This window comes from Salvelinus fontinalis, chromosome 18 (genome assembly GCF_029448725.1).
Source record: "Salvelinus fontinalis isolate EN_2023a chromosome 18, ASM2944872v1, whole genome shotgun sequence".
NCBI lineage: Eukaryota > Metazoa > Chordata > Actinopteri > Salmoniformes > Salmonidae > Salvelinus > Salvelinus fontinalis.
In genome coordinates, this window is record NC_074682.1 from 37,770,291 (window position 1) to 37,796,931 (window position 26,641).

The 26,641-nt window shown below is 45.0% G+C and overlaps 1 protein-coding gene across 8 annotated transcripts in view; it reads right to left on the reverse strand.

Annotated features, from left to right (window-relative positions):
- Positions 1–26,641, reverse strand: part of LOC129815452 (disco-interacting protein 2 homolog B-A-like) — an 84,123-nt gene that overhangs the window by 19,866 nt on the left and 37,616 nt on the right. For 2 of the 8 annotated variants that reach the window (XM_055869307.1, XM_055869304.1), the window contains exons 2-21: positions 22,596–22,664; positions 14,663–14,842; positions 11,049–11,174; positions 10,531–10,890; positions 10,283–10,432; positions 9,347–9,466; positions 8,937–9,134; positions 8,036–8,127; positions 7,435–7,545; positions 5,609–5,732; positions 4,050–4,159; positions 3,872–3,974; positions 3,672–3,736; positions 3,470–3,563; positions 3,256–3,375; positions 2,891–3,005; positions 2,521–2,660; positions 1,438–1,574; positions 1,230–1,310; positions 1,004–1,131 (exon numbers count right to left, since the gene is read on the reverse strand). In XM_055869307.1, coding sequence (XP_055725282.1) covers positions 1,004–1,131; positions 1,230–1,310; positions 1,438–1,574; positions 2,521–2,660; positions 2,891–3,005; positions 3,256–3,375; positions 3,470–3,563; positions 3,672–3,736; positions 3,872–3,974; positions 4,050–4,159; positions 5,609–5,732; positions 7,435–7,545; positions 8,036–8,127; positions 8,937–9,134; positions 9,347–9,466; positions 10,283–10,432; positions 10,531–10,890; positions 11,049–11,174; positions 14,663–14,842; positions 22,596–22,664 — 2,623 coding nt within the window. Of the gene's footprint in view, positions 1–999; positions 1,132–1,229; positions 1,311–1,437; positions 1,575–2,520; positions 2,661–2,890; positions 3,006–3,255; positions 3,376–3,469; positions 3,564–3,671; positions 3,737–3,871; positions 3,975–4,049; positions 4,160–5,608; positions 5,733–7,434; positions 7,546–8,035; positions 8,128–8,936; positions 9,135–9,346; positions 9,467–10,282; positions 10,433–10,530; positions 10,891–10,985; positions 11,175–14,662; positions 14,843–22,595; positions 22,665–26,641 lie in introns of those variants that run through there. The other 6 variants (XM_055869303.1, XM_055869301.1, XM_055869305.1 and 3 more) reach the window with 5 other exon arrangements.

Below are 26,641 nucleotides of genomic sequence, written 5' to 3' on the forward strand. Positions count from 1 at the left end.
ACGTTGTGGTGGTGCTTTGTGCAGGAGAGACTGGTGCACTTCATAAAATAGATGGCATCATGAGGTAAGAAAATCATGTGGATATATTGAAGCAACATCTAAAGACATCAGTCAGGAAGTTAAAGCTTGGTCGCAAATGGGTTTTCCAAATGGACAATGATCCCAAGCATACTTCCAAAGTTGTGGCAAAATGGCCTAAGGACAACAAAGTCAAGGTATTGGAGTGGCCATCACAAAGCCCTGACCTCAATCCTATAGAACATGTGTGGGCAGAACTGAAAAAATGTGTGCGAGCAAGGAGGCCTACAAACCTGACTCAGTTACACCATCTCTGTCAGGAGGAATAGGCCAACATTCACCCAACTTACTGTGGGAAGCTTGTGGAAGGCTACCCAAAATGCTTGACCCAAGTTAAACAATTTAAAGGCAATGCTACCAAATACTAATTGAGTGTATGTAAACTTCTGACCCACTGGGAATGTGATGAAATAAATAAAAGCTGAAATAAATAATTCTCTACTATTATTCTGACATTTCACATTCTTAAAATAAAGTGGTGATCTTAACTGACCTAGGAAAGGGAATGTTTACTAGGATTAAATGTCAAGAATTGTGAAATACTGAGTTTAAATGTATTTGGCTAAGGTGTATGTAAACTTCCGACTTCAACTGTATGCATTCATTACACATAAATACACATCCACACATAAAGCAGAGAACACCACAATTCCTACACACACAAAACCACTCTGAAGAAAACAATGCTCTGATCATTAGCTGATCGTTCCCAAACCATAGGAATCCCCACCCACTTTAAAAGGGTGGAAGCCCTCAATGACAACGTCCACGCAAAAACAAGTTATTTCCCAGTAATTACCGCTATACATCTCTATGCTCAATCCCCACTACAATTGACTCACATCGAGCATGCACTGCACAGATCTCATCCAATGTTGATTCAAATACATGCTGACCCATGCGCACACACACACACAGTAATCACCTTCCGCGATACACAGTCTTGACAGGCTCCACGGCGAGTGCTGTGGCCACCAAGTCATCAGCGTTGTGTCTCCTCCCACTCACCATCAGCAGGCCTTCGTTCTTCCCCACCACAAATATCAGACTGCCCTGTAGAAGGGTTAGACACAGCCGTCAATACAGACTGACACACAAACGCTCACAGATATGGACACACGCGCACACACACACACAACATTCCTACTTACAGGTCCTACGAAGCCTAGGAGTCCAGATCTCACAAAGGGGATCTCTCCAATAGGAGCACCAAGAGTATTGACAGGAATCACCTATAGACAGACATGTTTCATTAAAATGTCTAATAAAATAAGTGTTGAACAGCATATTGGTGTGTCTGACCAGGTGTAAGATGTGCTGTAACACATAAGGGGAAATTGAATGGTTGTGGGTCCGTACCTCAAAGGTGTTCTTGGTGACTCCTGGTAGGCCATAGTACATGTTGCCTCCGGCACGAGAGTTCACCACAATCTCCCCTATCTCATCTGTCTTACACAGCTGAGGAGGCCCTTCAGGCTTCACTATACACATCAGAGCTGCAGACACAGAGACAGGCTTCACTATACACATCAGAGACACAGAGACAGGCTTCACTATACACATCAGAGCTGCAGACAGAGACAGGCTTCACTATACACATCAGAGCTGCAGACACAGAGACAGGCTTCACTATACACATCAGAGCTGCAGACACAGAGACAGGCTTCATTATACACAGAGATACAGAGACAGTCAGATGCACACAAAAATGCAGAAACCTATTTACACATAAAGAAACAAAATGGACATGCCGTGGAGGCGTTTTTTTTTTTTTTTTTTTTTGTTTTTTTTTTGATGCCAGCAGCATACCACCCTGCATACCACTGTTGGCTTGCTTCTGAAGCTAAGCAGGGTTGGTCCTGGTCAGTCCCTGGATGGGAGACCAGATGCTGCTGGAAGTGGTGTTGGAGGGCCAGTAGGAGGCACTCTTTCCTCTGGTCTAAAAAAAAAAATATCCCAATGCCCCAGGGCAGTGATTGGGGACACTGCCCTGTGTAGGGTGCTGTCTTTCGGATGGGACGTTAAACGGGTGTCCTGACTCTCTGAGGTCATTAAAGATCCCATGGCACTTATCGTAAGAGTAGGGGTGTTAACCCCGGTGTCCTGGCTAAATTCCCAATCTGGCCCTCAAACCATCATGGTCACCTAATAATCCCCAGTTTACAATTGGCTCATTCATCCCCCTCCTCTCCCCTGTAACTATTCCCCAGGTCGTTGCTGCAAATGAGAACGTGTTCTCAGTCAACTTACCTGGTAAAATAACGGTAAAATAAAAAAAATAAAAAAAATTAAAATTTGGAATCCCACTCTCGTGATGAGTGACTGTAGCCAGGCCTGAGGCTTCTAAGCCAGTTACACACATACAAATGGATTTAACTCCTGATATCTTTCCCCATTTCTCTCGCTCTTCTACACTGTGCACCCCCTATCCCCTCTCCTCACCTCCAGGCATCACGTGACCCACATCCTGCACGGTGAGGGCAGAGTTTTTGTCCTCCGCGTTGACCCTGATGACCCCGTGACTTAGACCCCCCATGGAGAGGATGGCCCTGGCTGGGAGGGGCATCCCCGGAACCCCCGGCCTGAACACAGAGGGGCACAGGACAGGGATTTTACAGAAGAATATACACATAGTGCCGAAAGACAATCCTTTTATCCATACATGCTTTCAATCATTGAAGGTGCAGTATGTAACTTTAATTTACTCCCATTTTTCCAGAGGCAAATCAGGACACTACAAACACATTTTGCCAATTAGCAAAACAAAACAAAAACTGTTACATTCGCCATGAAGACCCATCAGGTATCTTACCTGCGAATGGCCACCGTCATGGCCTCAGGGGAGGTGGCACAGGGACAAATGACCTCTGGCTTCAACCCGTGGATCTGGAACACGTTGAGGAAGGCATCACAGGATGACACCGACCCTAAGGGAGAGACACAGATAGAGACATCTCACAACACTGACCATTTTTAGAGGGTATCTATTCTAACCATACAGGGCTTTGTTTTTCACTTGCAATTGTCCTATTGCATGTGGGACGTTTGCTCTATGTCAGTGCCACTGACTGCCTGGAAGTTGCCATGCAGACCAGTTCCAAGCATGTCTGCCACCTGTAGTTCCAGTGTGGCTTCCAGAGACTACATTTCCCTGCATGGACTACATTTCACACTCACAGGGGTTGGCTCCATCAGCAACGATGAGCATGTGCAGTGATGCCAGACTGGTGTCTCTCTGTTCCCTGTGTGCCATCATGGCCCAGTGCAGGTCACGACACTTCACCAAGGCAACGCGCGCTACGAGGGAAGAGGAGGGACAAATGAGTACATTAACCTCACAGTGTTCTCATGGTCACACAGAGAGAGAGAGTTGTGGAGGTGGTGTAACTACCTTTGTGTATGTGGACCCTCTGAACCCAGGAGAGAGGGCAAGCCTTCATCACAGCGTAGGGCACACTGATGGTGTGGATCCTGTTCATTACACTCTGAAAGAACAACAAAATACAACTTATTAAATGGAAATACATATGATATGAAATCAGTTTACCAGTAACTATTATCCCCCCCATCGACAAACAACCACACACTCTCACCGTGAGAACTCCATGCCACAGGCCCATGTCCTTTTTAAAGTCCAGAACGTTCACTAATGTCTCACCTAAGAACAGAAACAGATAAGTCCCTATGAGAAGCATCCTTTAAAAACTTGTTCCCTGTGTATCATCCTCATAAAGATGCCATAAACTTACTCTCACGATAGAGTATGCCTCTCTCATATAGAGTAGTTCCTCACCCTCACAGTAGTTGCAGGCCTGGGTCAGTGCTTGGCAATGGGTCAACATGGCCACCTTAGACACAGCCACACCCATCACTGTGCCCTCCTTACTTGCCTTGTACTAGAGGGAGAGAAAACACAATTATTTAGGATTAGATTAGGAGTACACACATATGCATGTGCACACACATTTCACCTCAATGTATGCAGGGTCAGTGTTCGCTGTAGGGATGTGGGGCTGCCAGTCCTTGCCAGGTTTGGTGAGGAACTTGGAATCTGTCACCACCCACTTTAGCCGAGGCCAGCCTATAAGAGACAGTCAATATCATACACCAGCCAATCAACTTCATTAAAAAGAGACTCGTAGCGAAAGGGGAAAGGTATCACATTTTGATCTCTAGAGACAATAGTGGTGTTTAAGATCGACCAGATTGCAGTCAACGACTCGATGACTAAAACCACCTGGCTTCCTAAATAACTACTCATTATTATTTGTAGATCAGTCAGTTTACTTAGTCAGTCAGCTGTGACGGAGCAAGAGCTGACTGATCTACAAATAATAGGTCTCCTAACCTAGAATTCCTTGCCAACCGCATTATCTACCAAGAGAATTCTCTTCAATTATAATCACAGTCGTGTATATCCCCCCCAAGCAGATACCTCGACGGCCCTCAAGGAACTTAATTGGACTCTATGAAAACTGGAAACCACATATCTTGAGGCTGCATTTATTGTAGTTGGGGATTTTAACAAGGCTAATCTGAAAACAAGGCTCCCTAAATTTTATCAGCATATCGAATGCGCGACCCGGGCTGGCAAATTTCTGAATCATTGTTACTCTAACATCCGCAACGCATACAAAGCCTTCCCTCGCCCTCCTTTCGGCAAATCTGACCACGACTCCATTTTGTTGCTCCCAGTCTATAGACAGAAACTAAAACAGGAAACGCCTATGCTCAGGTCTGTTCAACGTTGGTCCGACCAATCTGATTCCACGCTTCAAGATTGCTTCGATCACGTGGACTGGGATATGTTCCGGATAGATTCGAACAACAACATTGATGTATACGCTGATTCGGTGAGCGAGTTAATTAGCAAGTGCATCAGTGATGTTCGCGCTTTCAGTTTCGCACGAATGCTGCCATCAATCCACGGTTTCTGGTTTGGGAATGTTTTAATCGTTGCTGTGGGTATAACGTCGCCGATGCACTTTCAAATGAACTCGCTCACCGAATCAGCGTATTCGTCAATGTTGTTGTTGGACGCAATGCGGAACATATCCCAATCCACGTGATCGAAGCAGTCTTGAAGCGTGGAATCAGATTGGTCGGACAAGCGTTGAACAGACCTGAGCGCGGGAGCTTCTTGTTTTAGTTTCTGTCTGTAGGCTGGAAGCAACAAAATGGAGTTGTGGTGAGCTTTTCCGAAAGGAGGGCGGGGGAGGGCCTTATATGCATCGCGGAAGTTAGAATAACAACGATCCAGGGTTTTACCAGCCCTGGTAGCACAATCGATATGCTGATAGAATTTAGGGAGTCTTGTTTGCAGATTAGCCTTGTTAAAATCCCCAAAATCCCCAGCTCCCGAGCTACAATGAATGCAGCCTTGTTAGATATTACTGCATGGTCAGAACTAGAAGCACAAGCATTTTGCTACACTCGCATTAATATCTGCTAACCATGTGTATGTGACCAATAAAATTTGATTTGACATTGATGCTCTGGAACACGGCCAGTAATAGAGGCAGCTCCTGACCTTTAAACTGTAGAATCTCTCCGGTGGGCATCTTGGGAAGTCCCTTCAGACAGATCTCACTGGTCAGGGCCAAACTCACACTACAGCTGCCCAGCAGGAAGCCCACCTGACTACTGCCTGCATCCTGGTGGCAGAACAACAATGAGAAATGGAGTCAATCACAGAGCAGATATACAGTGGCTTGCGAAAGTATTCACCCCCCTGGCATTTTTCCTATTTTGTTGCCTTACAACCTGGAATTAAAATAGATTTTTTGGGGGGTTTGTATCATTTGATTTACACAACATGCACAACAATTTAAGAAGATGCAGAATATTGTTTTATTGTGAAACAAACAAGAAATAAGACAAAAAAACTGAAAACTTGAGCGTGCAAAACTATTCATCCCCCCCAAAGTTAATATTTTTTAGAGACACCTTTTGCAGGAATTACAGCTGCAAGTCTCTTGGGGTATGTCTCTATAAGCTTGGCACATCTAGCCACTGGGATTTTTGCTCATTCGTCAAGGCAAAACTGCTCTAGCTCCTTCAAATTGGATGGGTTCATCTGGTGTACAGCAATCTTTAAGTCATACCACAGATTCTCAATTGGATTGAGGTCTGGGCTTTGACTAGGCCGTTCCAAGACATTTAAATGTTTCCCCTTAATAAACCATTTGAGTGTTGCTTTAGCAGTATGCTTAGGGTCAGTGTCCTGCTGGAAGGAGAACCTCCGTCCCAGTCTCAACTATCTGGAAGATTGAAACAGGTTTCCCGCAAGAATTTCCTTGTATTTAGCGCCATCCTTCTTTCAATTCTGACCAGTTTCCCAGTCCCTGCCGATGACAAACATCCCCAAAGCATGATGCTGTCACCACCATGCTTCACTGTGGGGATGCTGTTCTCGGGGTGATGAGAGGTGTTGGGTTTGCGCAAGACATAGCGTTTTCCTTGATGGCCAAAAAGCAACATTTTTGTCTCATCTGACCAGAGTACCTTCTTCCAAATGTTTGGGGAGTCTCCCACATGCCTTTTGGCAGACACCAAACGTGTTTGCTTATTTTTTTCTTTAAGCAATGGCTTTTTTCTGTCGACTCTTCCGTAAAGCCCAGCTATGTGGAGTGTACGGCTTAAAGTGGTTCTATGGACATATACTCCGATCTCCGCTGTGGAGCTTTGCAGCTCCTTCAGGGTTATCTTTTGTTGCCTCTTTGATTAATGCCCTCATTGCCTGGCCCGTGAGTTTTGGTGGGCGGCCCTCTCTTTGCAGGTTTGTTGTGGTGCCATATTCTTTCTAATTTTAATAATGGATTTAATGGTGCTCTGTGGATGTTCAAAGTTTCTGATATTTTTTATAACCTAACACTGATCTGTACTTCTCCACAACTTTGTCCCTGACCTGTTTGGAGAGCTCCTTGGTCTTCATGGTGCCCCTTGATTAGTGGCGTTGCAGACTCTGGGGCCTTTCAGAACAGGTGTATATATACTGAGATCATGTTACAGATCATGTGACACTTAGATTGCACACAGGTGGAATTTATTTAACTAATCATGTGACTTCTGACCGTAATTGGTTGCACCAGATCTTATTTAGGGGCTTCATAGCAAATACATATGCACGCACCACTTTTCCATTTTTTGAAACAAGTAAAAAGAAAATATTTCACTTCACCAATTTGGACTTTTTTTTGTATGTCCATTACATGAAATCCAAATAAAAATCAATTTAAATTACAGGTTGTAATGCAACAAAATAGGAAAAACGCCAAGGGGCATGAATACTTTTGCAAGGCACTGTAACAGCATGTCAATGTGAGTTTGAATAAGTTCCAATGGCATGTCCCTTACCTTGCGAGACAGAGGTACCTCTATAGGGACAGGGATGACCTCAGCCAGCAGGCAGCCATAGAAGGCCACCAAAAACATCCCAGGGTCACTGTTAGGGTACACTAGAGCCACCTACAGGGGGAAAAAAAGAGAAAAAAACTAAGTTGATGTATGGACCTTAAAGGTCCACGATGCAGAAATCGCTCCGCCATTTCCTGGTTGCTAAAATTCAAATAGTTCGCCTCATTTCAGTTTATGTGAAAAAACAAGCATGTATTCTGTAGTGTAGAGAATCATTGTACCATCTAAACCATTATCAAATATATTTTCTATAAGCTAAAATATTGTATTTTCAGCTGTTTGAAGCTGGTGTACAAAACCGAAATTAAAAGATGAAAAACTTAAGCACGGGAAGCATAGAAATAGTGCACGTAGAATATATCTACCGCTTCTTAGACATGTGCTCAATGAGAATGACAGATCTATAACAAAAATGTCTATGTGAATTTGGTCAGATTGCCCAAAAAGTTACATATTGCAGCTTTAATTTATGGGATTGTTTTGACGCTATATCATTACGACACAGAGGGAAGTAGAAGTAGTGTGAGTCGGTGTGTCTCACCCTGTCCCCAGGCTTGAGGACCTGCTCGTTCTTGGTCCCCAGTTTATTGAGGAGGGTGTAGGCCAGCTTCACACTGCGGCTCCACAGCTTTCCTGATGGAGGGAGAAGGGGAGGAGGGAGGAGGAGAGAGGAAAGAGGGGGGGGCGGGCATCGTAAATAACAGTGGCAAACTCGGACAATCAATCTCATACTCCTCCTCTCATAACCCTCCATTACTTTGATTACTCTATCCACACCATGTCTACAGTATAGTACCAACAATAACCTGAAATAATATAAGAAATAAATGATCCAGGGACAGACCTTGAACCTCCCTATAGAGTAAGTAGAGTTATTTAAATGTAAGCAATCGTATTACCATGAGGGGGTTAAGACTGTGACGTACCGTACGTCAGTGTGTACAGGGGTTTGTGTGTGGGCCAAGTTTCTTACCGTACGTCAGTGTGTACAGGGGTTTGTGTGTGGGCCAAGTTTCTTACCGTACGTCAGTGTGTACAGAGGTTTGTGTGTGGGCCAAGTTTCTTACCGTACGTCAGTGTGTACAGGGGTTTGTGTGTGGGCCAAGTTTCTTACCGTACGTCAGTGTGTACAGGGGTTTGTGTGTGGGCCAAGTTTCTTACCGTACGTCAGTGTGTACAGGGGTTTGTGTGTGGGCCAAGTTTTTTACCGTATGTCAGTGTGTGCAGGGGTTTGTGTGTGGGCCAAGTTTCTTACCGTACATCAGTGTGTACAGAGGTTTGTGTGTGGGCCAAGTTTTTTACCGTATGTCAGTGTGTGCAGGGGTTTGTGTGTGGGCCAAGTTTCTTACCGTACATCAGTGTGTACAGGGGTTTGTGTGTGGGCCAAGTTTCTTACCGTACGTCAGTGTGTACAGGGGTTTGTGTGTGGGCCAAGTTTTTACCGTATGTCAGTGTGTACAGGGGTTTGCCAGTGATGTCCAAGGCGGTGAGGGCGGGGCTCTTGCCCTGTGTGGCCCCCCAGCGAACCAGGGCAGCCTGGAGGGCAGGGGGCCAGTTACTGACCACCCCCAGGGGCTCCCCCTTCACTGGGATGATCTGATGTCCCTCTGGCCGCGGGGTGTTGGGGTCCGGCTGAGGCACTGGAGGAGGAGACACGGGGAGCAGTATTAACCAAAGAGCACCTTTGAGGTTGGTACAGAGGGGTGGACATGAAAATATTGTAGGTGACATTGACAGAGATATAGTCTGATCCCAGATCTGTTTGTGCTGACTGGAGTTGGCAAGACTGCACTAACAGATCTGGGACCAGGCTAAGAGAGATCTACTGATTGAAGAATAAATGGTGACTCACCCTCTACAATTTCCTCCTGGTCGTCCATGAAGAACTCACTGAGGGGGGGCCTCTTGGGCCTCTTCAAGGTGTTGAGCAGCTGCTGAATCTTAGTGGACACCCTGCTGTTAACCGGGACACCTGGAGGGTGGGGGGTGGGTGGTCCGACAAACACTGTCAAACACACATACACACTCTCCCTGCCCCGATACACAAAGTCTTGATTTCACACACAACTCTGGCTTGCCTTATTTCGCCAGAACATTTCTCCACTCTCAGTCTGCTAGTTTTTAATCCACATCATAATTTCCCACTGCAAGCTGGCCCCTGGGGGTGGTCAATTCTTAAATCATTTTTTAGAATGAAAGCCAGTAGACAAAGGGCTCCCTCTACACCAGGACTGGGAGGGTCAGAGTGAGGTAGAAGGGAATAGGAATCATTGGATTCATAACAGGAAAACACATGAGGATTCATCAGTTTCAGAGGATGGTTCTGGTTTCAGAGATCTACTATTCTCCCTAAAATCATACGGTACAGAGGGTAAGAACAAGTCACAAAGGCACAAACAGTACACAGACGTATATATTCTCATAGGGAATGTGTTACCTCTTCTGTTACCTATTGCCAGTCAAAACAACATGTGACAGGGTGGAAAAAGACCAGAAGAAAAGAAAGCAACATGGTTTGGTTAATGATATGGTGCCAGTCGGAAAGCAAAATGTTATTCAAGAAAAAATACTTATTACTTCAAAAAAGTTATTTTCGATGGAAATGCAAAATTGTATGAATCGACGAGGACACACACTTACAATCTCACACATACACACCCTTCCGTACTCCTACGTGATCCATCACACACACACACACACACACACACACACACACACACACACACACACACACACACACACACACACACACACACACACACGACCTTAATAAAGATGCTATTCTTACCGTCGGCTGTCTCCATCATGCCGGAGCGACTCTGTCCGCGGCTCATCCCCCGGACCACGGGAGGGTTGTTGGGCCGGTCCACCTGAGAGAAGTCCCTGGCCTGGAGGGCCGCTGTTGTCACATCTGGGGGGGCACTGTTCTCTGAAGGGCCTGGGAGGAAGGCAGGGTGATTTTATCTGCTCAGTTTACCTAATATAGGGTGACAGGTCATGGCGTTCTAGTGTTGTGATCATGAGGACATATCTTACCGATGCGTGCGTGAGCCAGCATGTCAGCTATGACTGGATGCTGTGGCTGTAGTTGTGGCTGGTACTGGGGCTGATATTGGGGCTGATATTGGGGCTGATACTGGGGCTGATACTGGGGCTGATACTGGGGCTGGGCTTGGGGCTGGGATGGTTGAGGCTGGGGCTTGCCCTCTCCATGGGACAAGGTGGAGGAGGCAGAGGAGGAGGTGGACGAGCCTTGGACAGAGTGGTTGATCCAGGAGTCAGGGCTCTGCAGACTGGGGGGCTGCAGCAGAGAGGGAGTGTCCAGAGCCTCCAAATCGGCTCCCACTGACGACTGCCTCAGCAGAGCACCCTCATTCTCTGAACCTGACGACGAGTCTGAGATAGGAGAAAGCGTAAGAGAGATGGAGAGAATTAGAAAGAGAGCGTGTGACATTAGGATTAAACTCTACAGTACTAACAATAAAGCTTACGTAGGCTGTTCCTGAGGAAATAGAAGCAGTCAGGCTGATTTGAAGGGGTCAGTCCTACGCTACCTGGTGGGGTACAGTTGATGACGGGCGACTGGACGTAGGTGGAGCGGCGTTTGGTGGGCATGGGCAGTGCCATCTTCTCCTCTTTGTGTTTGGCCAATGCAGCCTGCACCGTCTCTGTGTGGATATCTGAGGCAACAAGAGAGAGAGAGAGAGAGAGAGAGAGGAGAAGAAGGCAAGAGGAAGAAATTACCCTTTAGAATTTGGATGCTCAGATAGGGATGGAGAGGAAGAACTTGAACATGAGAACACCCACAGATAAAGTTGAGTTTTACAGATTTCTTCTGAAATCTAAGTGAAACTGCCAATGACGGAGACCTTTCAATAATCGTTATTCCATAGATATTGATGCATAAAGACAATCAGTGTTCTGTCAAAACAGTAAAAGCTGAAGTGACGTTTGACTTTTAACCATCAGAGGAGAAGAGAGTTAGGTCCTGCTGTAACAGGAAACCAGTGTTTGTGTGCTGGAGAGAGGGTCTATTACCATCCTCACCCATCCCTTACCTTTAGAAAGTATTCACAGCACACCCCTTGACGTTTTGGAATACTTATCGAATCAAAATATATTCATGTTTTATTTTCCATCGATTTTTTATAAATGTTCACATTTTTCTTTCACTTTGACATTACAGTGTATTTTGTGTACATCATTGACAAAAAATTACAATTAAAATCATTTTTAATTGCACTTTGTAACAACAAAACGTGGAAAAAATCAGGGGTGTGAATACTTTCTGAAGGCACTGTACATACACACATGAGAGCACCCACCACACACACAGGCACGCAGTCATGTACGCAAGCACGCACGCACCCACCCACCCAACCACCCAACCAACACCCCCCCCCGCACGCACCCACCCACCCAACCACCCAACCAACACCCCCCCCCGCACGCACACACACACACACACACACACCCACCCACCCAACACACACACACACACACACACACACACACACACACACACACACACACACACACACACACACACACACACACACACACACACACACACACACACACACACACACACACACAGAGAGAGAGAGGGAGGACTCGTGCAGAAGACACACAGGCACCCACAGATACATTTCTTCATGAGAGATACAATCAAAATACATAGCTACATGGAAGAGAATCTACATAAACCATCATCAAAAACAACACATTGCTTAACCAACACCATAGAATGTCACAAGATAACATTTGATTCTTCTAAATTTAGACTGCTATTCTGTTTCCATTCTTCCTGTATGCCCAATCATTCATCACCATAGAAACATGAGAGAATGACCATCACATATGTCTGAGAGGCGTCTCCGTGGATATAGGTGAGGTTGCCGGGTGTTAAAATGTTAACATTGTAAGGCGTCTCTCCTCCACCTATCCGGCCCCACACGGCAACTAACAAATGAATAGCAGAGACTACACACATACACACTAGAAGCACCTCAGTCTAGCAACACACACACACTGGCTGCTACCTTCCACACACCCATGTAAATGCATATAGGCTACATACACGTGCACACAAGACAAGCCCTTCTGGATCTAAACATCAATAATATTGCTGACAGCTAATTCTACATCTCTCCATCCTCTTGCCCACACCCTCGCTGTCTTCCTTTCTCTGTACCTCTCCTCCACCCCCCCCCCCCCCCCCCCCCCCCAATGAGACTGAGGTGTCAGCAGGTTCATCATAAGGAGGACTAAACCACCCAGACTTGCTTCTCCCTGATCCCTCACTATCCCTCCTCTCTATCTCTCTTATTCCCTCTCAGTCCCGCTCCATTTCTCTGTGATATTCCTCTGTTATCCAGTAATAAAACAGTGTTTTCCCTCAATAATCTTCAAAGTCCTTCTCCATTATCCCTGCATCCTATTTGTTTCCACCTGACTACCAGCTATCACTCCCTTTCCCAATCCTTCTTCGCTTTGCCCCAAATCCAGTCGGACTTCCAGCAAGATCCCCAGAGATCCCTTCAGATATCAAATGGAACTTGAAGAAAACGTTCATGCAGTTCTCTCTATCTGGTCAGCCGTCCTATAGGATCCAATAGATCACACACAATGGTAGTCCTTCAGCCCCTCCGGCACATCAGACTGGCATTGATTTAGTGTGTGTGTGTGTGTGTGTGTGTGTGTCTCACGTGAGAGGCGAGACCAGTCTGATGCAGAGGCTGTCCAGACAGGGAAGGGAGGAGAGGGAAGTGGAAGCTGAGAGAATCGGTAGAGCATGAAGCTGCCTAGAGGGAGGATACATTTACACTGTGTGCACCTCTAGTAACAGAAGGAGAGAGTGAGAGAGACAGAGAGAGAGGAAGAGAGAGCAAGAGAGAGAGAGAGAGAGATCCTTCCCTGCAATCTTTAGAATCTACAATAGAATTATATGGTTCTGAGTTCATCTATCCTGTTTAGTATTCCCCCTGCTCTCTCCACAGCCCAGCTCACAATGTGAGGGATCTGGACTCCTGGGCTCCCCTGTAGAGGGGCTGCTGAACACTGTAAGAAGTATAGGGACTACTTTTCTTTCTCCACAACCCAACAGGACACACACACATGACCTCAGACAGTATTCACACTCCAACACACACACATGACCTCAGACAGTATTCACACTCCAACACACACACATGACCTCAGACAGTATTCACACTCCAACACACACACATGACCTCAGACAGTATTCACACTCCAACACACACACATGACCTCAGACAGTATTCACACTCCAACACACACACATGACCTCAGACAGTATTCACACTCCAACACACACACATGACCTCAGACAGTATTCACACTCCAACACACACACATGACCTCAGACAGTATTCACACTCCAACACACACACATGACCTCAGACAGTATTCACACTCCAACACACACACATGACCTCAGACAGTATTCACACTCCAACACACACGCATGACCTCAGACAGTATTCACACTCCAACACACACGCATGACCTCAGACAGTATTCACACTCCAACACACACACATGACCTCAGACAGTATTCACACTCCAACACACACACATGACCTCAGACAGTATTCACACTCCAACACACACACACATGACCTCAGACAGTATTCACACTCCAACACACACGCATGACCTCAGACAGTATTCACACTCCAACACACACGCATGACCTCAGACAGTATTCACACTCCAACACACACGCATGACCTCAGACAGTATTCACACTCCAACACACACGCATGACCTCAGACAGTATTCACACTCCAACACACACGCATGACCTCAGACAGTATTCACACTCCAACACACACGCATGACCTCAGACAGTATTCACACTCCAACACACACGCATGACCTCAGACAGTATTCACACTCCAACACACACGCGCAAAGCAGTGCTGCCCTTTTATTGGTATTTGAGACAATTATGGGATTACGAGATTCTGCTTCAAAACTATATTACTGGTTATATTGATCGAAATTAAATCAAATACTGAGAGAATAGATCAAACCTAACATGAATGAAAAACTCAACATTATTGACTATGACTGGATTTCCTCAGGTGACTTTAAGTGTCTATTTAAAATGTAAACTTATGTAAGGAGAGAAGTTGTTGCTCACCTGATCGGTAGCGGTCATCCCTGGTCCCTCCGCTGCGGTGCGGTCGTCGGGAGCGCCGATCATGGTAGCGAGAAGAGGAGCTGGGGGGAGGAGCCTGTGTGTGAGCGCTGACATGGGTGGAGCCAGAGGCGTTGCTAGGACCAGGAGCATGCGCGTCATAGGCAGGGGGGGGAGGTTCTACTGGGGAGCACAACAAAAATTAAGTAGATGATTAGGAGATCACAAGACAGTAAACAAAGTATACAGTATATAGAAGGTCATGTATCACAGATGTAGTACATGTATACAGATGTCCTTTCCATACAGAAAGGGCTCAGAACTAATAGAAAGGGCTCAGAACTCTCCACGCTTTCAGTTCTTCCCTTGACCCTTGACCTGACTAGGGCTGTGGCGGTCATGAAAATTTTTCAGCTGGTGATTGTCAGGCAAATAACTGTCGGTCTCACGGTAATTGTCACGTTCCTGACCTGTTTTCTGTTGTTTTGTATGTGTTTAGTTGGTCAGGGCGTGAGTTGGGGTGGGCATTCTATGTGTTGCGTTTCTATGTTGGGGTTAATGTGTTGCCTGATATGGTTCTCAATTAGAGGCAGGTGTTTGATGTTTCCTCTGATTGAGAACCATATTAAGGTAGGCTGTTCTCACTGTTTGTTTGTGGGTGATTGTCTTCCGTGTTTGTGTCTGTGCACTACACGGGACTGTTTCGTTTGTTCGTTCGTTCGTTTGTTTGTTGTAGTCTGTACCTGTTCGTCCGTTCTTTGTGTTATATGTAAGTTCTCATAGTTCAGGTCTGTCTACGTTCGTTTTGTTATTTTGTAATCATTTCAAGTGTTCTTCGTTTTTCGTCTGTTTGTAAATAAATTCATTATGTATTCACAACCCGCTGCGCCTTGGTCCGCTCAATCACCACAAGACGACCGTTACAGTAATTGACCGTTAATTAACATATTTAGCATCTCTGGGCTTCGACACACAGCCTACAAGCCACTGATGCAGACCTTTGAAACATTTCCATTTTGAAAAGTCTAATAAATCCATGTTATATAACCTACACCATCACAATACATCCATTATTTATTTTAGACTGGTCTAAAGATAAATGATATTTCAGAAGATCAGAATAGCATACTCTGAGTTGACTTAGGTTAGGCCCTGATCTGGCTATGCCATATAGCTGTGGGCTACACTAGTTAATTTAGCAGACAAGATTTGCTTAGAATTCCGTGGCATTATTTTATATTATTTTATAGTATGAAGAATACGATTGAACATAGCTGAATAAAACAGAAAGGATATTTTCTCCAAAACTATTTGAGGGAGTGCGTACATGCAGTTATTCTGTGTTGAGTGGTTAACAAAGAAGGTCCTCCTATATGTTTAAGTTAGAGTTATTTATGCAACTTTAGTTGTGATTAGGGTTGCAAAGGGTCGGAAACTTTCCGGTAATTTTCACAGAAATTTTCCATAGGATGTTAAGCCCGGGAATTTAGGGAATTTTGCTTAAATTCATAAAAAAAGTTAGCTTATGACAGTGAAACTTTTTTGTGGGATACACATAAGGCAATTCTAGGTCTTGTGGCATATTTTGGTTAATCTATCCCCAATTCAATGCATGCACAGTGCATTCTTCCATCACATGTTCAGCTGATTCTCAAGATCTTGCACACTAATGAGATGCTATTGAGCCCACACTACTACACTGTCTGACCCAAGGACTACATGCTTTCTGGTAAGTTTTGATTACAATACTGGGTGGGGTGAATATATTTTATATGACATAGATGATTTTTTTGTTAACTTGTAAATAGTAGCCTACGGCAAAGTGTGTTTAAATCCTTTCTAACTTAACCATTTCTGCTAGTTAGATTTTGCTATCATGTGGGTTTTCGCTTGCTTGAGCCTGCTAACTGAGGAGTGTTAATTCACCTGTGTCCATATATATATAATTTTAAAACATTTATCTTACAAAGGAGTTGTTTAATCAAACTGCTTAACTATTTATCTGTACATGGAATTATATTTGTTGTTTTTTTACTCATTCTTTTCCTAATCTTTACAGGAAAATGCCACGGGCACTATCTGATGTGTGGAGACATTTCACTGCAGCTAATGTAGAAGGAAAAGCTGTGTATATTTGCAAATACTGTGCCAAATCATATGTGAAGAATGCAACAAAGATGCAGAAATATCTGGCCAAGTGCATAAAGTTCCCTCAGCACTCACAACCTCTGAGAAAAGTCCCTCTACTTCTATTCGAGGTGAAAATGATGAATCAGACACCTTATCGATAGCAACAGCTTATGGTCCTTATGAAAGTTTTTTTGACTCAATGGAGGAAAGTAGTCAGAGAAATGCTGATGAATGTCTTGCTCGAGCTGTGTATGCAACAACCACCTCTGATGCTCACAGGCAATGTGTATTGAAAGAGATTTCTGAATGTTCTTCGCCCAGCATACACCCCTCCAACCAGACATGCTTTATCTACTCATTTGCTGGATGCAGAGTTCAACAAGAGTTCAAGTGAAAGTCAAGCAAATCATAGAGAAAGCAGACTGTATTGCAATCATCTATGATGGGTGGTGGGTGGTTGAATGTTCGTGTTCAAGGAATAATTAACAACATAATCTCCACCCCTCAACCAGTATTCTGACATACCGGTCTCTACATTGCAGATGAGCTGAAGGCAGTCATCAACGACCTTGGACCACAGAAGGTATTTGCACTGGTGACAGACAATGCTGCGAACAGGAAGGCTGCTTGGTCTAAAGTGGAGGAGTCCTACCCTCACATCACACCCATTGGCTGTGCTGCTCATGCATTGAATCATGGCACTGAAAACAACGGATACACTCTACAAGAGAGCCAAGGAAATGGTTAGGTATATGAAGGGTCATCAAGTTATAGCAGCAATCTACCTCACCAAGCAAAGTGAGAAGAGTAAGGGCACCACATTGAAGCTGCCAGCAACACCCGTTGGGATGATGTTGTCATCATGTTTGACAGTCTCCTGGAGGAGAAGGAGTCTCTCCAAGAAATGGCCATATCACAGTCTGCCGATATGGACAGTCCCATCAAGAGGATCCTCCTGGATGATGTATTTTGGGAGAGAGTTGTAAGCAGCCTGAAACTCCTGAAACCTATAGCAGTAGCCATTGCACGGATTGAGGGAGACAATGCCATCCTGTCTGATGTTCAGACTCTGCTTGCAGATGTAAGAGAAGAAATCCGTACTGCCCTGCCCACTTCACTGTTGATAAAAAAAAAAAACATTACTAAGTGTGAAGAAGAAACCCATAAAAGCCGCAGCGTACATGTTGGACACCAAGTATGCTGGCAAGAGCATCCTGTCTAGGGCAGAGATGAACAACGCCTGTGGTCTCATCACTACCGTGTCTCGCCACTTTGGCCTGGATGAGGGAAAGGTTCTTGGCAGTCTGGCGAAGTATACTTCCAAGCAAGGGCTTTGGGATGGAGATGCAATATGGCAGTAGTGCCAACATATCTCATCAGCCACCTGGTAGAAGGGACTTTGTGGATCTGAGGCACTTTCCCCTGTTGCCTCCATCATCCTCCAAAACCCAACAACATCAGCCGCCTCAGAGCACAACTAACTGGTCCTTGTTTGGGAACACACACCAAAGCACGGAACAGGCTGACCAATACAAGGGTTGAAAAATTGGTGGACATTCATGCAAATCTGAGGGTTTTTGAGCCTAACAACGAGCCATCCTCAACAAGGTTGGAAAGTGACAGTGAAGATGAGGCCTCAGAGTCTGATGTTCAAGAGGTGGACATTGAGGAGGTCCAGGGAGAAGACATGGAAGCCTGAGAGGAAGACAACCAAAGGTTTAGTTTCTAGACTATCATTTTACAGATTTTACGTTTTTGGGAGATGTGATGGATCATTGGGGATCATTCAATATTCCCTTTCTTTTGTTGTTCAGTGAAATCCTCCCATGTGAAGAGTGAACTTATTTAATTAAAGTTCAATTCGTAACTAAATTGTTTTTTACGTTTCTATTGGAAGGATTTAATAATTTGTAATTATGTCTACTTATGATAAGGTAAAAGGTTTATGTTTCTGTCTCCATATGACATGGTAAATATATCCAATGCAAAAAAACATCTACATTTAAATGGTATTAATATTAATTCCCATATATTCCCGTTAATTCCCACGGAAAGTTTCCACCTCCTAATTATCCCCAAAATGTGCAACCCTGTTGTGATACAAATGTTGGGCTATATGTTTTGATTTTGAATACATTCTAAGTCTGCATGATGCGACTCTAATGATGATTTGAAAAAAGTGGCATGAAAGGCATGAGCTCTGCTTAGTTTTTTTGCACAGGCTGTACACACTTCATCAGTCTCTCATTCACAGTTTGAACGGGAACTTCAAATCAAATCAAATGTTATTGGTCACATACACATATTTAGCAGATGCTATTGCGGGTCAGATGTTATGTGACGAAGTCAGTTAGTGATGCTATGTTACATCACAAGATAAAAAGAGTATTGCACACTCTCAAAAATAAATAATCCTATAATCTGATACAATCTTACAAAATGTCATTAGGTTCTACATGTGCTTTTACAACATACAATATTTTCATAAAATGTATAAATGTCACGATCGTCTTTCGGTGAGAGAGTGGACCAAGGCGCAGCGTGAAGTGAATACATCTTCTTTTATTTTAGCGAAGACGAAACGAAGAACACTGACAAACTATACAAAACAACAAACGACCGTGAAGCTACAAAACGAAAGTGCAGACACAAGCTACTAACGTTTAGACATAGACAATTACCCACAATAGCCTAATGCCTATGGCTGCCTTAAATATGGCTCCCAATCAGAGACAATGAATGACAGCTGTCTCTGATTGAGAACCATTCAGGCAACCATAGACATACCTAGACACCTACACTCAAACACATATACTCTACCAAAACCCCCTATACCATACAACCACCCAAGACAAGACAAATACAGACAAACATCCCCCCTGTCACACCCTGACCTAACCAAAATATTACAGAAAACAAAGATAACTAAGGCCAGGGCGTGACAGTACCACCCCCCCCCCCCCCCCCCCAAAGGTGCGGACACCGGCCGCAAAACCTGACACAGACGGGGAGGGTCCGGGTGGGCCGTCCTATGGCGGCGGCTCGGGTGCGGGACATGGCCCCGACTCCACCATAGTTAATAACCGCTTTGGTGGCTCTGGCAGATCCTGGCTGACTGGCGGCTCTGGCAGATCCTGGCTGACTGGCGGCTCTGGCAGATCCTGGCTGACTGGCGGCTCTGGCAGATTCTGGCTGGCTGGCGGCTCTGGCAGATCCTGGCTGGCTGGCGGCTCTGGCAGATCCTGGCTGGCTGGCGGCTCTGGCAGATCCTGGCTGGCTGGCGGCTCTGGCAGATCCTGGCTGGCGGACGGCTCTGGCTGCTCCTGTCTGGCGGACGGCTCTGGCTGCTCCTGTCTGGCGGACGGCTCTGGCTGCTCCTGTCTGGCGGACGGCTCTGGCTGCTCCTGTCTGGCGGACGGCTCTGGCTGCTCCTGTCTGGCGGACGGCTCTGGCTGCTCCTGTCTGGCGGACGGCTCTGGCTGCTCCTGTCTGGCGGACGGCTCTGGCTGCTCCTGTCTGGCGGACGGCTCTGACGGGCAGCTCTGATGGCTCGGAACAGACGGGCAGCTCTGACGGCTCGGGACAGACGGGCAGCTCTGACGGCTCGGGACAGACGGATAGCGCAGGCGGCTCTGGGCAGACGGACAGCGCAGGCGGCACTGGGCAGACGGACAGCGCAGGCGGCACTGGGCAGACGGACAGTGCAGGCGGCACTGGACAGACGGACAGTGCAGGCGGCACTGGGCAGACGGACAGTGCAGGCGGCACTGGGCAGACGGCAGACTCTGGCCGGCTGAGGCGCACAGTAGGCCTGGTGCGTGGTACCGGAACTGGAGGTACCGGGCTAAGGACACGTACCTCAAGGCTAGTGCGGGGAGCAGCAACAGGACGCACAGGACTCTGGAGACGCACAGGAGGCTTGGTGCGTGGTGCCGGGCTGGAGACACGCACCATAGGGCGAGTGCGTGGAGGAGGAACAGGGCTCTGGAGACACACTGGAAGCCTGGTGCGTGGTGTTGGCACTGGTTGTACTGGGCTGGGGCGTGGAGGTGGCGCCGGATATACCCGGACCATGCAGGCGTACTGGCTCCCTTGAACACTGAGCCTGCCCAACCTTACCTGGTTGTATGCTCCCCGTAGCCCGACCAGTGCGGGGAGGTGGAATAACCCGCACTGGGCTGTGTAGGCAAACCGGGGACACCATGCGTAAGGCTGGTGCTATGTATGCCGGCCCGAGGAGACGCACTGGAGACCAGACGCATTGAGCCGGCTTCATGGCACCTGGCTCAATACTCAATCTAGCCCTGCCAGTGCGGGGAGGTGGAATAACCCGCACCGGGCTATGCACACGTACAGGAGACACCATGCGCTCTTCCGCATAACACGGTGTCTGCCCGTACTCTCGCACTCCACGGTAAGCATAGGGAGTTGGCGCAGGTCTCCTACCTGACTTCGCCACACTCCCTTGTATCCCCCCCCCAAGAAATATTTGGGTTTTACTCGCGGGCTTCCAGCCTTGCTTCCGTGCTGCCTCCTCATATCGCCTCCTCTCGGCTTTAGCTGCCTCCAGCTCTTCACGAGGGAGGCGATATTCTCCCGGTTGTGCCCAAGGTCCCTTACCTTCCAGTATCTCCTCCCAAGTCCAAGAATCCTGTATGCGCTGCTCCTGCTGCTGCTTAACACGCTGCTTGGTCCGAGTTTGGTGGGTAATTCTGTCACGATCGTCTTTCGGTGAGAGAGTGGACCAAGGCGCAGCGTGAAGTGAATACATCTTCTTTTATTTTAGCGAAGACGAAACGAAGAACACTGACAAACTATACAAAACAACCGTGAAGCTACAAAACGAAAGTGCAGACACAAGCTACTAACGTTTAGACATAGACAATTACCCACAATAGCCTAATGCCTATGGCTGCCTTAAATATGGCTCCCAATCAGAGACAATGAATGACAGCTGTCTCTGATTGAGAACCATTCAGGCAACAATAGACATACCTAGACACCTACACTCAAACACATATACTCTACCAAAACCCGCTATACCATACAACCACCCAGGACGAGACAAATACAGACAAACATCCCCCCCTGTCACACCCTGACCTAACCAAAATATTACAGAAAACAAAGATAACTAAGGCCAGGGCGTGACAATAAAGATCTTTACAAAAGGGTTCCATCTAACCATAACAGAATATTATTTTCCTTTATTTAACTAGATGAGTCAGTTATGAACAAATTCTTATTTACAATGACGGCCTACCCCGGCCAAACCCGGACGAAGCTTGGCCAATTGTGCGCAGCCCTATGGGTCTCCCAATCACAGCCGGATGTGATACAGCCTGGATTCGAACCAGGGACTGTAGGGACAACTCTTTCACTGAGATGCAGTGCCTTAGACCGCTGAGCCACTCAGGAGCCCTATGTCATCAAGACATTGTAAACAAGGGAGCAGCTTTAGTCATTTCCGAGAATAGCTGATATTTGCATACAATCATTAGTGGGCTAAAGAGGGAAGTGGTGGCTGTCAGGAGAGGATAATGGTCTTTCTCTGAACTGGACTGGAGGAAAGTCTGGAAAGACTGGGGGTACCACTAAGAGGGAGCAGTGAGCACCAAACAGCTATGATTATGAACATCATGATGATTTTTGTAAATAAACTAAAACCAAACAAAACGAGGAGTTGGATATGGAAGGCATGTTCTCATAGGCCTAAGTGTCACATGGATCAAATTCTATAAGTAGGAAAAGGGAAAAGAGGGGAGATGTTGTATCCAGGATAAGAGGATAGGTCAATGTTTCTTACCTGTTTGCATGAAGAAGGGAAGCAGAAGTTTAGTCTTTTTCTTCTCATATCCCTTCTGAGTGATATCACCTGAGAAAGAAGAGAGTGATGTTTACTATTGTGTTCAAACAATCACAACATGCAACACACACACACAATACTAGTTCCACAGACAGTACACATACATACAGTTCCTTCAGAAAGAATTCACAGCCCTTGACTTATTCCACATTTTGTGGTGTTACAAAGTGTAATTAAAATGAATGGCATTGGAAAACCTCCCTGGTATTTGTCGTTGAATTTGTGCTTGAAATTCACTACTCGACTGAGGGACCTTACAGATAATTGTATGTGTGGGGTACAGAGATGAGGTAGTCATTAACAAATAATGTTAAACACCATTTTTTAAATTATATTTCACCTTTATTTAACCAGGTAGGCTAGTTGAGAACAAGTTCTCATTTACAATTGCGACCTGGCCAAGATAAAGCAAAGCAGTTCGACACATGCAACAGCACAGAGTTATAAATGGAATAAACAAACATCCATCAATAATACAGTAGAAAAATCTATATACAGCATGTGCAAATGAGGTAGGATAAGAGAGGTAAGGCAATAAATAGGCCATGGTGGCAAAGTAATTACAATATAGCAATTAAACACTGGAATGGTAAGATGTGAAGAAGATGAATGTGCAAGTTGAGATACTGGGGTGCAAAGAAGCTAGATACATAAATAAATAAATAAATAAAGTATGGGGATGAGGTAGATTGATGTGCTATTTACAAATGGGCTATGTACAGGTGCAGTGATCTGTGAGCTGCTCTGACAGCTGGTGATTAAAGCTAGTGAGGGAGGTGAGAGTCTCCAGCTTCAGAGATTTTTGCAGTTCGTTCCAGTCATTGGTAGCAGAGAACTGGAAGAATTGGCTTTGGGGGTGACCAGTGAGATATACCTGCTGGAGTGCGTGCTACGGGTGGGTGCTGCTATGGTGACCATTGAGCTGAGATAAGGCGGGGCTTTACCTAGCAGAGACTTGTAGATGACCTGGAGCCAGTGGGTTTGGCGACGAGTATGAAGCGAGGGCCAGCCAACGAGATCATACAGGTCGCAGTGGTGGGTAGTATATGGGGCTTTGGTGACAAAACGGATGGCACTGCATCCAATTTGTTGAGTAGAGTGTTGGAGGCTATTTTGTAAATGACGTCGCCGAAGTTGAGGATCGGTAGGATGGTCAGTTTTACGAGGGTATGTTTGGCAGCATGAGTGAAGGATGCTTTGTTGCAAAATAGGAAGCCGATTCTAGATGTAATTTTGGATTGGAGATGTTTAACTTGTTATGGGGCAGCATTTTCACGTTTGGATGAAAAGCGTGCCCAGAGTAAACTGCCTGCTACTTAGTCCCAGTTGCTAATATATGCATATCATTAGTATATGTGGATAGAAAACACTCTGAAAACTGTTTGAATGATGTCTGTGAGTATAACAGAACTCATATGGCAGGCAAAAACCTGAGAATAAATCCAACCAGGAAGTGGTAAATCTGATGTTGATCGTTTTTCAACTCATTCCCTATTGAAGATACAGTGGGATATGGGTCATGTTACACTTCATATCGCTTCCACTAGATGTCAACAGTCTTTAGAACCTTGTCTGGTGCTTCTACTGTGAGGTGGGGCCGAATGAGAGGGGAATGAGTCAGAGGTCTGTCAGAATGCTTTGAGCTCGTGACACTCGTTCACGTGAGAGCGAGCTCTGTTCCATAGCTTTTCTACAGACAAAGGAATTCTCCGGTTGGAACATTATTGAAGAATTATGTTAAAAACATCCTAAAGATTGATTCTATACTTCGTTTAACATGTTTCTACGGACTGTAATATGGCTTTTCGACTGAACTTTTGCCTGGACCTGCCCGCGTGTCGTGAGTTTAGATTGTGTACTGAACGCGCGAATAACAAGGAGGAATTTGGACATAAATGATTGACTTTATGGAACAAATCAAACATTTATTGTGGAACTGGGATTTCTGGGAGTGCATTCTGATGAAGATCATCAAAGGTAAGTGAATATTTATAATGCTATTTCTGACTTATGTTGACTCCAACATGGCGGATATCTTCTTGGGTTGTGTTGGTCTCTGAGCTCCGTACTCAGATTATTGCATGGTTTTTTTGAAATCTGACACAGCGGTTGCATTAACCTGTTGAGGCTAGGGGGTGCTGTTGTCACTATTTATGGAAATCGTGTAATTTTTGAAACGGCTTCCTACAAAATTCTTGATCGTACAATATGCATATTATTATTATTATTGGATAGAAAACAGTCTATAGTTTCTATAGCCGTTGAAATTTTGTCTCTGAGTGGAACAGAACTCATTCTACAGCAATTTCCCTGACATGGAGTCAGATTTCACACATTTTGGCCCCTGTACGATTTGAATGGTGTGGATTGCGCAATCACAGCCACTATAAATGAAAAACACGTGTAGGTAGGCACTCCTTTCCTGCTGCGTCGGACGCACAGTGGGCACCGACCCGTTCTTTTTCCAAGCATTAGTGGAGACAGTAATATTTCTCAGGTCATGTTTCTACTCGTTATAGGAGTTAAAAACATCATAAGGTAGTTAATTTAAACCGTTTTATAGCAATTTATACCCGTTTAGTGCGATTTTGGGACATTTATTTCTGAGACACTGTGAATCTCTGGGCATGCTTCCAGTTCATGCCGAACGCAATGGGCATTCTACATGGCAAGAGGACAGCTTTCGACCAAAAGACGATTAGACCCAAGAAAGGATTCTTTGACCAAGATTCTGATGGAAGAACAGCTCAAAGTAGGAACAATTTATTATGATAAATCGTGTTTCTGTCGAAAAATGTTAATGGCTTAGGACGCCATCTTGTTTGACGTAGCTTCGCTTGGCGCAAACTGTATTGAAAAGTAAGGATAATTTAAAAAATTTAATTCCGCGATTGTATTAAGAATTAAATTGTCTATCAATCGCTGTCCACCCTATATTTTTTTTGTCACGTTTATGAGTATTTATGTATACGACTAGATCACTGTCTAATATGGCGCAGGATATTTTCTGACCAGCTGGGCTACTTTTCTCATTGTCTAACCATGATTTTGGTGGCTAAATATGCACATTTTCGAACAAACTGTATATGTATGTTGTAATGTGATGTTAGAGGAGTGTCATCTGAAGAATTCTGAGAAGGTTAGTGAAAAAATTAATATATTTTGGCAATGTTTACGTTATCGCTCTCTTTGGCTAGAATCAATGCTGGTGTAATGTTTGCACATGTGCTATGCTAATATAACGATTTATTGTGTTTTTGCTGTAAGACACTTAGAAAATCTGAAATATTGTCTGTATTCACAGGATCTGTGTCTTTCGATTAGTGTATGCTGTGTATTTTTACAAAATGTTTGATGATTAGTAGTTAGGTAAACACGTTGCTCATTGTATTTATTCTAGTCCATTTGTGACGGTGGGTGCAATTGTAAACTATGACATCTACCTGAAATATGCACATTTTTCTAACAAAACCTATCCTATACCATAAATATGTTATCAGACTGTCATCTGATGAGAATCTTTTCTTGGTTAGTGGCTATCAATATCTTAGTTTAGCCGAATTGGTGATAGCTACTGGTGTTGGTGGACAAAGAAAAGATGGTGGATTATGCTAATGTGTTTAGCTAATAGATTTACATCTTTACATATTGTGTCTTCCCTGTAAAACATTTTAAAAATCGGACATGTTGGCTGGATTCACAAGATTTGTGTCTTTCATTAGCTGTATTGGACTTTAATGTGTGAAAGTTAAATATTTAAAAAATTTATTTTTTTTTGAATTTCGCGGCTCTGCCTTTTCAGTGGGGGTGGGGGGTGCCGCTAGTCCTAGACAGGTTAACCTGTTGAGGACAGAGGGCGCTGTTTTCACTTTGGGGGAAAATCGTGCACAATTTAAACGGCCTCGTACTCAATTTTTGCTCGTACAATATGCATATTATTATTACTATTGGATAGAAAACACTCTCTAGTTTCTAAAACCGTTTGA